Raw genomic sequence first — 15,744 nt, 5'->3', positions numbered from 1 at the left:
CATTTAGGGATCGAGACCAAGACAAGACAGAGACATTTAGGGATCAAGACCGAGCCAAGACCAAGACATTTAGGGATCAAGACCGAGCCAAGACCAAGACATTTAGGGATCGAGACCAAGTCAAGACCAAGACATTTAGGGATCGAGACCGAGCCAAGACCAAGACATTTAGGGATCGAGACCAAGACAAGACCAAGACATTTAGGGATCAAGACCGAGCCAAGACAGAGACATTTAGGGATCAAGACCAAGACATCTAGGGATCAAGACAAGACCAAGACATTTAGAGATTGAGACCGAGTCAAGACCAAGACATTTAGGGATCGAGACCAAGACAAGACCAAGACATTTAGGGATCAAGACCGAGCCAAGACCAAGACATTTAGGGATCGAGACCAAGACAAGACCAAGGCATTTAGGGATCGAGACCAAGACAAGGCCAAGACATTTAGGGATCAAGACCAAGACATTTAGGGATCGAGACCAAGACAAGACCAAGACATTTAGGGATTGAGACCGAGTCAAGACCAAGACATTTAGGGATCGAGACCAAGACAAGACCAAGACATTTAGGGATCGAGACCGAGTCAAGACTAAGACATTTAGGGATCGAGACCAAGCCAAGACTGAGACCAAGGCAGGGCGAAACCGAGGCAAGACCAAGACCATAGATCGATGAAAAATCATTATGAGAGTTAACAAAATAAAAGACTTCTGTTTATTTTATTTAAGTTTGCTTTAATTGCAATTGACAGCAACAAACAAGGTTTGTTTTTGTCCTTGTCTCCTTTCTTTTGACCCCCTGTGAGAGCCTTTTGACTCCTGAAGTTTCATTTGGTCGTTGTTAGTTTAACTTTCGCTTTAGATGAGAATTAAAACTTTGTTTTTGTTGCCTGTGATCTCAGGAGAGGCAGGAGGTCGTAGCGGTAGCTGAGCAGGATTATTTTATCAAGCCTTCTTTTCTCATTAGTTGTGTGCATTTTCAATTTTCTAACATTTGTAGTGATTTTATCTGATGGGTTATAGGTGTTGACTGTGGTAATCCTGTGGCAGGTATTTAGCTGTGCCCTTCTCTCAGTGAGCCTCCAGAGTATTTTATTGAATGTCTATTTATTGCTTAAAGGTGACATATCATGCAAAATTGACTTTTTAATGGTTCTCTACCTGAAATATGTTTCCCTGGCATGTCTACAAACCCCCCGAGAATGAAAAAAATCCATTCTGCCCCTGTTCTGATTTCTCCACCTTTCTGTAAATGTGTGTGAAACGAGCCGTTTCAGACTTCCGTGTTTTTGTTACGTCACAACAATATCCGGTCTGTCACGGAGTCAGAGCTCGGAGCTTGTTCAGCCCATAGACTGTATAAAATAATACTGAATCCCTCCCCCGTTTTTCATTACCTGCACAAATGTGTGCTAACAAGGAGCTTAGGAGGGAGGCATGCTAGTTGTAGGCTGTCTTAATAAACACAAAGGTCGGTTTTACTCCCCACGTCTGCAGATTTGAAGATCTAGTGGATGATTTTTATTTATCATGGATAAGTGCTAGCGCTAATTAGCATAGCCACATAGCTACATGTTCGTAGCTGTAGCTGTAGCTGTGTACCAAGACACACGTCGACATACTGACAAATAAAACAACAAGAAACACTAAATCTGTGACCAATCGTTCATAAAAGGTCCCGCTGCCTTTCTGGCAGAGGTCGGTTTTACTCCCCACGTCTGCAGATTTGAAGATCTAGTGGATGATTTTTATTTATCATGGATAAGTGCTAGCGCTAGTTAGCATAGCCACATAGCTACATGTTCGTAGCTGTGTACCAAGACACACGTCTACATACTGATAAATAAAACAACAAGAAACACTAAATCTGTGACCAATCGTTCAGAAAGGTCCTGCTACAGGCGCCTCTCCGTCAGGATCAGATTCAGAGGGTTGAAGTAACGCGATCTCTGAGCAGCCGTGTATATTCAGCCAACATGTAAACATTAGATCAACGTGCTGGAGAGCCGAGGCACATCCACTTCCGGAGGGGGCGTGGTCAGAGGGAAAACAGAGTGTTCAGATGAGGAATGAAGAAGAGGACTTTTCAGGCATGCCAAAATCTGATTTCAAAGTGTTTTTTTGAGCATAAACTTTAAAGACATGTTTTGGGGACCTCTTAGACCAATATATGTTGATGAAAAAAGCGTGATATGTCACCTTTAATTAAATGACTTAGCAGACATCTCTGGTCAAAGGCACACACAGTCTCTCCTCCTGTAGTCTGTCTCCATTCATTAATGCTTGAGTGCAAGGGGACTATCGCTCACCGTAGCACCGCTAAAGTCCAGTCCATAACAGGTGAGGAAGAAATGGATGAATTGAGAAAAGGAGGGGGGTTCTCCCTTATCACAGTAATGACGGGGACAGAGAGCATCAGTGGTGGTCTCGACTGCTCTTGATAGAAAGTATAGAGTCCGCCTAGTCCGAGGCCGAGACAAGACCAAGTTTAAATGCTTTCGATTCCGAGACAAGACCGAGACCTTAAATAGGCGGTCTCGAGACCAAGACCGGTCTCGAGTACTGCAACACTACTGTGACTGGTTCTCATTTTTTCTGTTAACAACCTCACAGTGGTTCTTTTGAGTAATGTTTTAATATTTTCCCTCAAAATGAAAGAAAAAGGTGAGGAAAAAAGGACATTTTGGTGAAAGTATCCATCATATTTCCCCCTTTCCCTTTTTGTGAAGATTCCTCCATAGATTTAACAACTGTAAAAATAAATCAAGCTGCCCCTTCATTGAAGCTAGAAGTGCAAAAAACTGCAGTTCCTCGAGTGTCCACTTGAGGCTTGCTTCGAACGCCAAGGAATCCCCATTTGGTCCAATATTAAAGTCCTGAATTTTACAGCAAAGTTAAACATGTTTACCGCCTGGTTCAAAAAACAGTTTTGGATAATTAGCTTTACTATTTGTTCATACATACTGCACAGGGGTCAAATGTTCCTACAACACATCCATTAAGATTAAACAAGGGCCAAGAGTTCAACACAAAAGGATCTGATGTTTGGTTGAGTTGCCACTTCCAATATGGCACCCGTCATTGTGCTCATTGCGCTTGTCCATGTGTGTTCAAATCTAGAAATGAAACATTAAACCATAAACCATCCTTTTGTTCCCCAGCTACCTTGTGAAGACCAGATCATCCTGCTGAAGGGCTGCTGCATGGAGATCATGTCACTGCGAGCTGCCATGCGCTATGACCCGGAGAGTGAGACGCTAACGCTGAGCGGGGAAATGGCTGTGAAGCGTGAGCAGCTGAAGAACGGTGGGCTGGGCGTGGTGTCGGACGCCATCTTCGACCTGGGCAAGAGCCTGGCACAGTTCAACCTGGACGACACAGAAGTGGCGCTGCTGCAGGCCGTGCTGCTCATGAGCTCAGGTTGTTATCGACTTAAGAACTTTTTGACCTCTTTTAAAACTTAGTCTGTCCTCTAACACCGCTAGTGCAAGAGTTTGAGGTTAATGTAATGTAAGCGTTTCAGGGTTCTGTGCCCTTGGAGACAGGATTCGATGACAGTCCATATTTCAAGTTATTACCTTCTGCTGTACAGAATATGTATGTAGTCTATTGTGAATCCAGATTTCATTATGACCCGGAGAGAGAAATCCAATTACTTAGTTAGTGCTGAAAGGAGGAAATGTAGAACTCATCCCAAATGTGATTAAAAAACATTAACACTGGGACAGTCTATGTAGAAACTCATACTATGGTTAAAGACACGTGTCCCATTATAGGCTCAGTGTTTGAAATGATAGACAGCATGCAGATAAAAGGAGGGTGGAAAAATCTTTCCTCCTTAGCAAAGGAAGGAAAATGTTATCCAGGTTATCCAGGTTATTAAAAAGAAGAAACTATTGAACCAAATTTGTGCATAAGTTTTTTTAAATTAATTAATAAAATAGAGGACAAGACAAATTAATTGCATCCAATACACTTTAATGGAAAGATCAGATAAGAAACTTTGCAGTTATTTAATCCAACCACCAATTTAGTTCAATCTCATTTAAGATGTTCTTTGATTTTCTCTCTTACTTTTGAACTTTCTTGCAATGTGACAAACAAAGCAAGCATTCTGCAAAGTGTTTCTTCAATGAGAATTTTGATGCATCATTAGAAAGAACTTTATAATTTGTAATAATGACAGCCAGTTCAAAGCTATTGGCAATAAACAGTAACAGACCCTTGTGATGCTGCTGCTAAATCTTTATTTATTTTTAATAATAGTAATTTTATTGAGTTTTTTGTTTTTTTTTAAACAAGAATAATGAACAATAAATCATTACAAATAAAATGGACTATGACAACATCAGATAATATAAGTAAATATGTAAATAAATGCAACAAAACAAAACAAATAATAATAATAAATCAAAATAATAATAAATAAAATAAATAAAAATAAATGAAATAAATATAAATAAATAAAATAAATATAAATAAATAAAATAAATAAAATAAATAAAATAAATAAAATAAATAAAATAAATAAAAATAAAATAGGTTGGCAGGAAACAGTTGGCATTTGCATTTATGTTTGCATTTACATATTAAGGGCAATTACCATACATTCTTCACAGGGTAAAGTTTCTTCCCCCAGTCTTACAGTCACTGAAGCTGTCCCATTGTTCTTTGAGAATGCTTCTCTCTTGTCTTAAAAATTAAATATATATTTTTGTTTCATTCAATTGTTTAATATCAAGGATTTAAAAAAACGTTTTTATTAATTTTATTTTGTATGCAACAGTGCAAAGATATAAAAGTGCTCGATATTAAACAGGACAACATTTTTAAAAAGTAGTTTTTGAAAGCAATAATCAAATAAAGTTATCAGGTATAGACTACCTAACCCAAAAAAAGGTTAGAAAAAAAAGGTTGAATTATAAATGACGATCACAAATCAAGGATTTTTAAAAATATTTTATTTTTATTTTGTTCTTATTTAATCTAACTTTGGTTTATTTGCACACAGAATCTCTTAGGTACATTTTATTAGCTTGTAGCTGTGTTGTATTTTCTCTTTTAGTATCAGAGTTACAAACTCTGTAAAATGATGGTCTCTCTTTTGACCAAGCTAACAAGCTAGCTAACTTGCAGTTGTATTACTCTTTGTCAACTAAATTAGCTGAACACCTGGAGGAGTGAAAACTTTTGTTGACAAAATGAAAAGAAGGTAGGTTTTGTCTCTGGAAGCACAGACCGCTCTCTGGTGTCACCCCCCCCTTTTGCACCTCTCAGATCTCATGTTCAGGTTTCCTCTGTTAACACTGATTAATTTATCACTTCCAAATATGAATTATGGAAATGTGTTTCTGCCCTCTTTGCTGTCAGATCTGATCTTAGATCTCTGTGAAATCTGAAGTTTTAACTCTGTATTGAATTATTTGTGTAGTTAAGAACAGCTGCTTCTTAGAAATGATGAAAGATACTTTTTGATTCTGCATTTTGAGGTTTAAAATTCTATTAAGCCCAAACCTTGGTCTCCAGAGTACACAGAGTTCTCCCTGGTGGTAAATTAAACATCATATAACATGAAGGCGTTCACTGAGGCGACATGTCATGTTGAAAATATTCATATTTTGTCAAAGTACCTGAAGTGGTTTACTCATTTCTCCTCTTTTTCCTTCCCCTTCAACCCTGATTCCACTTTGTGTCCTGTCCCTCACTCTCCCGTCTCCTCTCCCCGCCTCTTCCTGTCACCAGACCGATCCGGCCTGACCTGCATGGACAAGATCGAGAAATGCCAGGAGACCTACCTGCTGGCGCTTGAGCACTACATCAACTACCGTAAGCACAACATTCCCCACTTCTGGCCCAAGCTCCTGATGAAGGTGACTGACTTGCGGATGATCGGGGCGTGCCACGCCAGCCGCTTCCTTCACATGAAAGTGGAGTGTCCCAATGAACTCTTCCCACCGCTCTTCCTGGAGGTCTTCGAGGACCAGGAGGTGTGAAACATGGTTGCCACCACTCAAAGGGAAGAGGAAAGCTGGGGCAAACTGGGAGATGGGAAGGGCCATCGTTTCTGTAGGGGAAGGATGGAGGGAGAATCCTCCTGGCGGGAATCTGCGTTTCTCCAACATCGCAATTTTACAGTTGATAGTTGACAAAAACTGGAACCAACAATAACGGAAACAACACACCAGCAACAGGAGAGTCAAGCTAACAGAGGATTTTTTTGGAACACCATGTCCTCCACTTCTTTCTCCTTCTTTTTCTTACCCCTATTTTGAAATCCGATTGGGGGCCCTTCTGTCTGAGCATGATGTCTTATATAGTCAAAGTTGTAGCCATTTGCCAAGACACCTACACAAATACACACAACACACACACACACACACACACACACACACACATGCAACCACAGTTCCACCTCAGTTCTTCAGAGCAGCGCTCTTTGCAGGGGTCCGTTCCCCTCCTCTGGTTCTCTTTAGCGGTCACAGATTTACACAGTTTGAAACCCTCCGTCCAGCGTTCAGACTGGTCAGCACCTCTCAGTATTATTTCTGAATAAGTGTAACGCAGTGATTCAGAAAAAACATGGACATGTTAATGCTCACAGTTTTACAGGCACACACAATCAGCAAAACACTGCACATGGAATTTTCAGCAGATGCTTTTTTAGGCATTACTCTGGTGTATAAAGGCTTTAGTAAAGCAGAGCTACCAGACATACGTCATTATCTATATTCCTCAACTCAATCTGAGCCGTTACAGCTGTTTGTTGGAGCTTCTTCTACTTAGATTCCAGTGAAAACCGGTGCTATATTTATAAAAGCTACTCCAGTTTTATGATAATGTGTTGTCTACCTTTGAAAAACCATGGCTCCATATCTACCTTCATTTGTGTCATTGGACCGGCTCCTGTGACATACCGTGTGGACACACACACACACACACACACACACTCTCATACACACACTACACACACATATGAGCAGACTTTGCCTTGTCATTGCCCCTGCTGCTTGTTCCAGCAGCATAGCGTCTTATGAATGACAATGAAGCCCTTCTCTCTCTGCAAGGAGTTACTGCATTGAAGAAAGCGGGTGAAAAGGAGAAGAGTGTGGAGGAGGAAGGGAGGAACTTGGAAGGGGAGAGGAGGGAGGAGCAGAATGAGAGAGAGGGGGAGAGAGGAAATAAGATTTAATATGCGGATTGTAGAGTCAGAGCCAGGGGTCACGAGTAAATCTCCCACACCCAGCCTCCGAGGAGGTTTTGAATAGCAGGAACCACCAGCAAGACAGCAAAGCTCAGCGAACACAAACACACACGTTTTCTATCTGTCTGTCTCTCTCTTTTTTATTCTCTCTGTCTCACACACACACACACACACACACAAACATAAACATGAAAATACACAACATCACCTCAGAGTAACGTGAATGCCTCATTTTACTGTATGCACTGCATGGCAGTGACAATATAGAGCCCTAACCTGCAGGGTTTGTACAGAGTCCACTCCTCACGGACTCCACTCAGTGTGGCCCCTTCAGGCTTCCATACACATTTGCCTTTTTTGACCATGGGCATCATTGAGAGCAGGCAAATGCCAAGAAGGCTACCATTTACCTCAAAATGGACACACCCCCAGGCTGGGGCAGCAATACTGCCCCTGTGGTGTCAGGCACTACCTCACCTCTGTGGACACAGAGCAGCTGCCCACAGCCTACACACAGACATACACCATTCAAGTTGGCGCATGTGTAGATTAACACACAGATGTGCATAATTTTTTTTTGTGTAGGTGCACACTTGTAGTCGTGGAAAGACAGAAACACTCATGGCATACACACACACACACCCTCAGTGCTATCACTTGGTTGAATTGAATTACCACTGAAGACAGGAGGGCCAGCCATCCTCCTGGATGGTTCTACCAGCTCCAGGAAATGGTACCCATCACATTCGGGTTATCTCTTTTTTTGTTATACGGGACCAAGTGTCATCTTTTGAGATTTTTTTTGGATTTACCTGTTTCTGTCCAAGCAGAAATCGACTTACAGAAGCAGCAAAGAACAGTGGGGTTGTGCAGCCCAGCTGACGCCCATCAAAGCAAGCAGCAAAGAGGAGAGATAACATGGAGTAACTAAAAACCCGTGGTGGCCACGTCCATTGAATTAGCATGCACAGAAAGGACAATCCCCTTCTGCATCATAGCGATCTTCCACAGTACACACATGATGACTGCCATCGGATCTTGATAAATATTCTCACGGAAATAAGCTCGGACAGTGCATTAGACGCAAATAAGTGGAATGTTCTCAACAGAAAAGGAGCCTCTTCAAAAAGGCAACTCCAAAAAAGCTCTTATGGTCTCATGCACTTTAACAAAGCTCACCACTATTACAGTAACCTCTCACTGCAAACATCCGTGGCAGATATCATAGTGTGCTCGCCAAATGACCAGTGAAGAATGTTGATTTGATTAGAAATGCCCACTCTGTTCATTCCAATTCTGGGGCCAAGCCAAATCTAACTGGGTTTACCACTCCAACAAGAAGAGAACGAGAGGAAAGAGAGACTAAAGAGATCTATTTTATACTCAAAGCCAAGCAGTAGTTCATACTGGGCACTTGTACAGGATGGGTGATCTGAACCCCTCAGAAGAACCCAAGCAGAGGAACACGTGGCAGGGATCACGGGTGATCGTCGCAGATGGCCAAGACTCACTGAAGCAGTTCTTGGCGGAGAGAGGAGCTGATACGCCGTCTTTGGGCACAATGGCAGAGGAGCATCATCGACCCTTCCAGAGATCCACCACCAACCCTGACTGAACAGCCCCACCCTACCTTAAAATGCCCTTCTTGGAGCCTAGCTCTGACTGAATTGCACCCAAACCCCAATTGAACAGCCCCCATCCAGCCAGGCTGAAGGGAGCTTTTGCACTATTGCAACTTTAACCCCCCCTTTCTAATCAAAGTTAAACACTTTATATTGGATTTACCAATTATTCCCCCTTCTATACTATGTAAACAAAGCAGATTTGGAGTTTTGACTGCTCTGTGTAACAGAGGTCAGCAGTCGCAGTGGGCTCAGTCCCCAACCTGTCCTCAATTGTCAGTATTAGACCATGATGTGACCCAAGAAGGGGTGCATAAAGACCCCTGCGTAAGAAAGTAGAGGGTCTGTGAAGCACTTATTAATACTCCCTTTAGTACTCCTTTCCCCATCATCCTTCCTATAGCGGTGACATTTCAAATTCAAAGCCCTCCCCCAAATCATCATCATCCCCTCTCCTCTTCCCTGAGCACCCTAGCGATCATACCCACTTATCCTTGAGTGGGTTGCCCCCAGTTTGGCCTTGAATCACTGACATCAAACGGGATCCAGGCCTCTCCCTTGTGAGACAAGGCTGGCCATATTTGCCCTTTTCGAGTGGCGCCACCGGATGAATGTGAACAGCAGTAGCAGCAGCGGCGATGGGAACGAAAGATTTGAGCGCGAGAATGTGAGGATGCGAGAGACGAAGAAAGCATGGGACAAGAAACACATTTTAAAAAGCGGCGGGCCTCGGACCCCCTCGGTTGCCATCATCCACATGGCCGAGAGAGGGTAACGTCGCCGGTTGTAGAGACAATGCTAACAAACACTCGGACGAAGGGGAGACAGAGATGCAGGAATATGTACATTCTCCCCTTCAGCTCCCACAACAGCCCCCCGCGTTTGAGCCCAAACTCCCATGCCAGCTGACAACCCCCAAATGTCCCACCCTTCAGCTCCCCTCAAAAAGGATAACCTCCAACTTTCACAAGGTGTGGGTCAGAAAGAGAGCCCACATTCCAGAGATGCAGGTTTGGAATTCCAACACAACATCTTTGAAAAAGAACTGAAAAAGAGAAAAAAACCTATCGATGTCCTTGTTCTCGTGAGCTGACTGGGTATGTGTGTGTGACAGAAGGGGTTATAATGCTGCTTTACCTTCTGAGTCTGATTTAGATTAAGAAAAAAGATATATGAAATGATTATAAATCCATAAAACAAAATGAAAAGAGATGACTTTAAAAAAGACTCCTGAACAAAATTATCGGAGATTTTTTTCATTTTATCATTGTTTTTCTTATTTTTTTCTGTTTTGTTTTTTGATGCTTAAACTGCTCTGTGTACAAAAAAGGAAAAAAAAAAACAGCTGTAGTCACTTTTTGACCATGCGTGCAGTGTAACATAGAAAATATTTCACTTCTTTTTCACATCTATAGTTTGTGTTGATAAGCCAACTGATCTGTTTGTCTGTGTGTCTGTTCAGCTGTCCGTCCCCTTTTATCAGGAGGAATTTACAACCAACAAAAAACAGGAATTTCTTTTTTTATATTTTGTTTTCTTTTTTATGAAATACGACTTTGGAGAAAAAAAAACAACCTAAACAGGAAAAAAAATGCCACACAAACTTAAAAAACAAAAAAAAAAAAAAAAAAAAAAAAAAAAAAAGAAACAATCTTGTCATACCTCACACAACACAAAACTCAAAGGAACTTGGGAGGAGTTATATTCTGCAGGCACATTTGAAAGTTCAGAGATGCATATATAGATTTAAAAAAAAATGTATATGTTAAGATAATATGTGCTTGTGTGTACGCATCAGTAGAAGTTACAAAAGGAGTTTTCCCTCAAGCTTATGAGCTCTATATCTTATTGATTTGGTTCTGGGATAACGGGAGAAGCAACCTCTAACATAAGAAACTCTTATTAGTCGTTGGATCATCTGCTATTGTAGCTCTTCTCCACCTTAAAGGCATGGTTTATAGACAGTTAACTCAAAATGTGAATGGCCCAGAGACTGAGGGATTAAGACTTTTGTAATGGCTGAGTGTTTTATGGTATTGAATGTAGCTGACAGGAGGGGGCTGGACCTGAGCCCGGCACCCACAACCTAACTTCCACACACCAGCAGAAAAGGATAGTGGTGTCACATAGACGTTACAAACAACCAACAAAACTGAGAATATATATTGCCCGTCTGCAAGGTGCAATACTATGTTATGTATTTTTGTATGTTTTCTGTTTTGATTTTATTTTTTGTTTCTTTTAAATTTTCTTTTGGCCATAACCAAGGATGTAAATACAAAAAAAAAACATACAACACTCAAGATTTATTGCAACACAGTAAATTGAACTGCTCCATCCCGCTGTGGTGTAAGAGGAAGAAAAGCTACGTAATGTGTAATGTTTCATACATTTGTTTGTATGCACTCTCTCACATGTGCATGCTGTTCCATACTCAGAAGTGCCCCGTGACATTCATCATAAACCCTGTGCCTCTTCTTGTTTGCAAAGAGATAGATTCGTACCCCTCATATTCTCACAACTACAAGACACACGCTACACATGAGTTCCTATAGTTGTGTGTGTGTGTGTGTGTTTTCATCTGTGGAATGGTTCTTCCAAACTATTGATGTGAGTGCCGCCAGCAGCCACAGTGGCTACAAGTTAGAAGCTACCGGGGTTGTCTTGTGGAGGGAAGTGGGAGATTGAAAGGGGAGATAAAACAATAGCATGATTGAATATCGGCTAAGGTGTCTGCTGCACACTCACATCATAGTTCGGGAAACTCAACAATGAACTTCCCCATTTGTGCGCTACCCCATCGGCTCCAAGAAGCCAGCCTGAATATCTTTAGAGATAAGTTTTCAGTATAAAGTAGTCAACAAAACAACTGAGCCAAACTTGGACCAGTACACAGACGCCATTTACACTGACCATTTTAAGTCTTGGGAGCTACAGGCCTCTTTCTTTAGCTTCACAGAGTGATGGTAATGTACTAAAAATATGTTAAATGAGAGCAGAGGAAGGGTAACATGTGCATGCTAGCATTAAAGGTACAAAAACAAAGTAAGTAATAGCAACTAGCTAGCTGGCAATACGGTTGCAAAGGGGTGGAACATTTCTGGTAGATTTCCATGGGAAGTTAAGCTGGGGAATTTTGGAAATATGCCAAATTGGAAACGTTCAATGGGAATTAACTGGGAATTAATGGAAAGGTATCATATCCAAGCATAAATATGTTTTGTTATAAGCAGACATCCATCCAAAATAATACAATTTAAACAGATTTATTTGTAAGTAGAACTTTATCAAGTGTTAGATATTTTTTTGAACAATCAATTCTTTCATTGAAGAACAAAAACATGAATGTTGAGTTAAATATAACTCATCCCCCCGACCCAGCCCATTCAAAAATTAACAAAAATGCAATCCCAACAAAGTCCCGTTCAAAATGTTAAATGAAAAGAGCCGCTCTCCCTCCAAAAAATTCCCATTCAACATGCAAATAAAAAAGCATCTTCATCTGTGCATGTGATGGAGTAATGCAAAGTGCATGTAGGGGGCGTGGTCTCAATAGCCCTGCAGTAAGCAGTGTGCTGTGTGCATGTGATTGAGGAACAGCAGAGATATTCAACTGTACTTGCATGAAATCTGGAGAGCCAACCTTCAATTTAGTAAATTCCTGCTTTATTCTCGTTAATTCCCATGGAAAGTTTCCAACTTTGAAAAGTCCCAGAATTTTGCAACCCTAGCTGGCAACTATCTAAAGTCTTAAAATTGGACATCTGCTAGTTAGAGTCCTCATTTATTGAGCACTTTTCTAAGCTAACATTACAAAGTGCTTTACAACGCAAAAAACTCGGCAAATAAAACTTCCAAATCAGAATCAGGAACAAAAGGAGGGTAAATAAACTCAAGCTAATCAGCTAACTGTAGCATAACCTAGCTAACTTTAGTGTAAATTAAGCTACATGTCCCATTGTCTTGGCTAGCTTACTGATAGATTTTCAACACCTGGCTAGATGACAGCTCTGCTGCATGTTCAAAAAAATAACAACCTTTGCTAGCCAGCTAACTTAAGCATAAATTAAATAACTTTTGCATAAATTTAGCTACACTAGCTAATTTCTTGGTAGCTTACTGACGCAGTTACACTTTTCAACACCTAGCTGAATGACTCTGCTAGTGCCAGAAGCTGTTTCAGAATAAATGTTAGCAACTATGTCAGCAGCTACCTTCTTAAACATCAAGCTAGCTGCTATGGGACAGATGTCAGTCCCTCTCAAATGCTCAGCTGCTCAAGACACATGGAGTGAAGTGTAAATGGAGTCTCAGATTATCATGACAGTTAAAAGTTGGTACCATATTTGTCATTCAGTCATTTTAGTTTATAACACCTCTGACTCAAGTAAGTTGCATTAGCCCGAGTGAGGGCGTCTAGGCTGGCTTTGTGGGGCTTCCCATCCCTCCATAGTTGTTATGATCCTGACTTATTCTCACATGTTGACACATTGGACAAGGGTGGATATTGTCTGTGATGTTTTATGGTTTTTATGGTTGTGTTTGGTCCCCCTCTATGCCAAATGTAGAGTTTGTGAAGACATGCAAGTAGCAATATGTCTATGCAATTTTCCCTCCAGCTCCCTTCGAAGGACAAGCTCACTGTAACAGCTACGAGCAAGTCTTATTTATGAAATCAAATTCGGCCTGGTTTGGATTCCAGATGTTCTCGTTGTGACCTGAGGACCCTTTGCTACCTCGTGTGGGCGAGGGTCAGGACTACTCAGGTTTCGCTGACCCCTTACGCCCAGCTGACTTGGTTGGTTCTAGGGGGTCAGCAGCTCTCCTCGGTAGTCCAGGTCTCGGAGAACAAGTAGGAGGGGTACTCGGGATGTTGTGGAGAATAAGGATTCTACGAAATGTTATGTTTTTTGTAAACTGCTCGGAAAGTGGTGTGTGTGTACATGTACATGATGTGTCGTCTGGTAGCTTTTGGTGTCTGCTTGATGCGATGTTCTCATTGTTCGGTGGGTTGATCGTTAAGGCCTCCAATTCCAAGATTTTGCCCCTCAAATTCAACCCCCTCTGCAATATGTGTGTAAAGCTTTAATTTTCTATTCTGCGACCAAGTAAATGTAACGTCCAAGAGGATCCTGGTTGGTTGATGTCCGTCAGCGGGATGTACGTAGCATTAGCAAGTTATTAACCCATGATCTCTGCTATCGACGCATGAGGAAGGATTTTTAAAACCTACATCTCCCATTGATAAAAACATCTACAACCTGCTGACTATCATAGTACTCTAGCACTTAACTAAAGAAGCACTTTGAATGACCCAAACAAACCCACGCTTAGTGGAAAAATCTTTGGCAGTAATAATTGTGAGAATTGAAAAATAGAAATTGCACCCTAGCCAATTCCCTTTTCCACTATTTAATGTTTTCTGAATTAGTCTAACCAGAAAATAAACAGAGCTGTAGCCTTTAGCCCCAGACTCTTAATGACTAATTATAAAGTTTACAATTATTTTTTAATGAAGTGCAATAAGTGAGCGAATGAACCCTTTTGGCGTATTCCTCGTCTCATCAGATTTATTTATACATTTGTGGGGAAATAATGACCTCATGAATGTTTATCAAAATGCACCCACCCGTGAGAGCATCAGCTAGACCCGCTCCTGACACGCACACACACACATGTACACACACAACGCAGACCACTTTTTGTGACTGGGTAAAGGAAGCTATTGAAGGATTCTCTCAGGTAAAAGAACATTTTCTAATAAATGATGATGAACCTTAGATGAAACCCCATTGTTAGCTCATCTTTTTTTTGTCTCCTCAATCTATAATCTACAGTTTTCCTTTTTTTTCTGTCTATGTTTGTGAGATTAAAAAGGGTTTAGACATACAGGGTTCAAGGATTTGGATCCTGAGTCCACATCATCCACAAAGAATCATGCCCACATTACAGTGATAACCCTCAACAATGTATTTCTGCCGGTGTGGAGGTGGGAGAGTGATGTGACAGTCTGATTTGTTTGGTTGGTATTATCTGTGAGTTGTGTCTGTTTGGGATTGGAGCTGCACTGTATGGAAGCCCATTACTGCCAGGAAAGTTGATTTTATTTACATGACCTAATGACCAAATCGCTAATTTACCTCAAGGAGCTTTAAGCCACCTTCCCAAGAGACCCTTTGATTTTGAAAGGAAAAATGTCCATCAGTCTAAAAAAATAGAATAATTGCAAACATGTTTGAGAGATAGTAGAGGAAAAAGGACCTTTTTGAAAGTTTTTTGGAAAATCCAGATTTCTCAGAATTCCAAGATCAAAGTTAGATTCTGTCCTTGTTTTGGAATTCAGAGTTTTATCTCAGAATTTTTAAGCATGAGGCAAAGTTTTAAGACTAAAGAATTCCATCTTTGTTCCCATAATTCCAAGTTTTATTTCAGAATTTCTCAGAGATCAAAGCCAGAATTCCAAAGTTCAAAGTTCTGAGATCATAGTTAGAATTTTGTCTTTGATCTTGGAATTCTGAATTTGATCTCAAAATTGTTAGGATGAGGTCAGAATTCTGAGATTAAGGTCAGAATTCCAAAGATCCAAGATCAAGGAATTCTGACTTTGATCTTGGAATTTTCAGGATGAGGGTCAGAATTCTTAGATTAAGGTCAGAATTCCGAGATCAAAGCCAGAATTCCAAAGTTCAGAATTCTGAGATCATAGTTAGAATTCGTCCTTTGATTTTGGAATTCTGACTGTTAGCTGCAAATTTTAAGGTTGAGGTCAGAATTCCAGGATCAAAGTCAGAATTCCAAAGTTTTAAGACTAAATAATTCTATATTTGTCCCCATAATTCTAAATTTTATCTCAGAATTTCTCAGATGTGGTCAGAATTCTGAGATTAAGGTCAAAATTCCAAGATCACATCCAGAATT

At 40.8% G+C, this 15,744-nt stretch overlaps 1 protein-coding gene across 2 annotated transcripts in view; it reads left to right on the top strand.

Annotated features, from left to right (window-relative positions):
• The window catches only part of thrab (thyroid hormone receptor alpha b), a 482,714-nt gene extending 472,283 nt beyond the window's left edge, over positions 1 to 10,431 (top strand). For both annotated transcript variants that reach the window (XM_034707682.1, XM_034707683.1), the window contains 2 exons: positions 3,165 to 3,423; positions 5,746 to 10,431. In XM_034707682.1, the coding sequence (XP_034563573.1) occupies positions 3,165 to 3,423; positions 5,746 to 5,996 (510 nt within the window). In that variant the 3' untranslated portion in view covers positions 5,997 to 10,431. The remainder of the gene's footprint in view (positions 1 to 3,164; positions 3,424 to 5,745) is intronic.
• The last annotated feature ends 5,313 nt before the right edge of the window (positions 10,432 to 15,744 follow it).

The sequence above is a fragment of the Notolabrus celidotus genome, chromosome 18, assembly GCF_009762535.1.
Source record: "Notolabrus celidotus isolate fNotCel1 chromosome 18, fNotCel1.pri, whole genome shotgun sequence".
Classification (NCBI taxonomy): Eukaryota; Metazoa; Chordata; class Actinopteri; order Labriformes; family Labridae; genus Notolabrus; species Notolabrus celidotus.
This window is presented reverse-complemented; position numbering and strand designations above follow the sequence as displayed.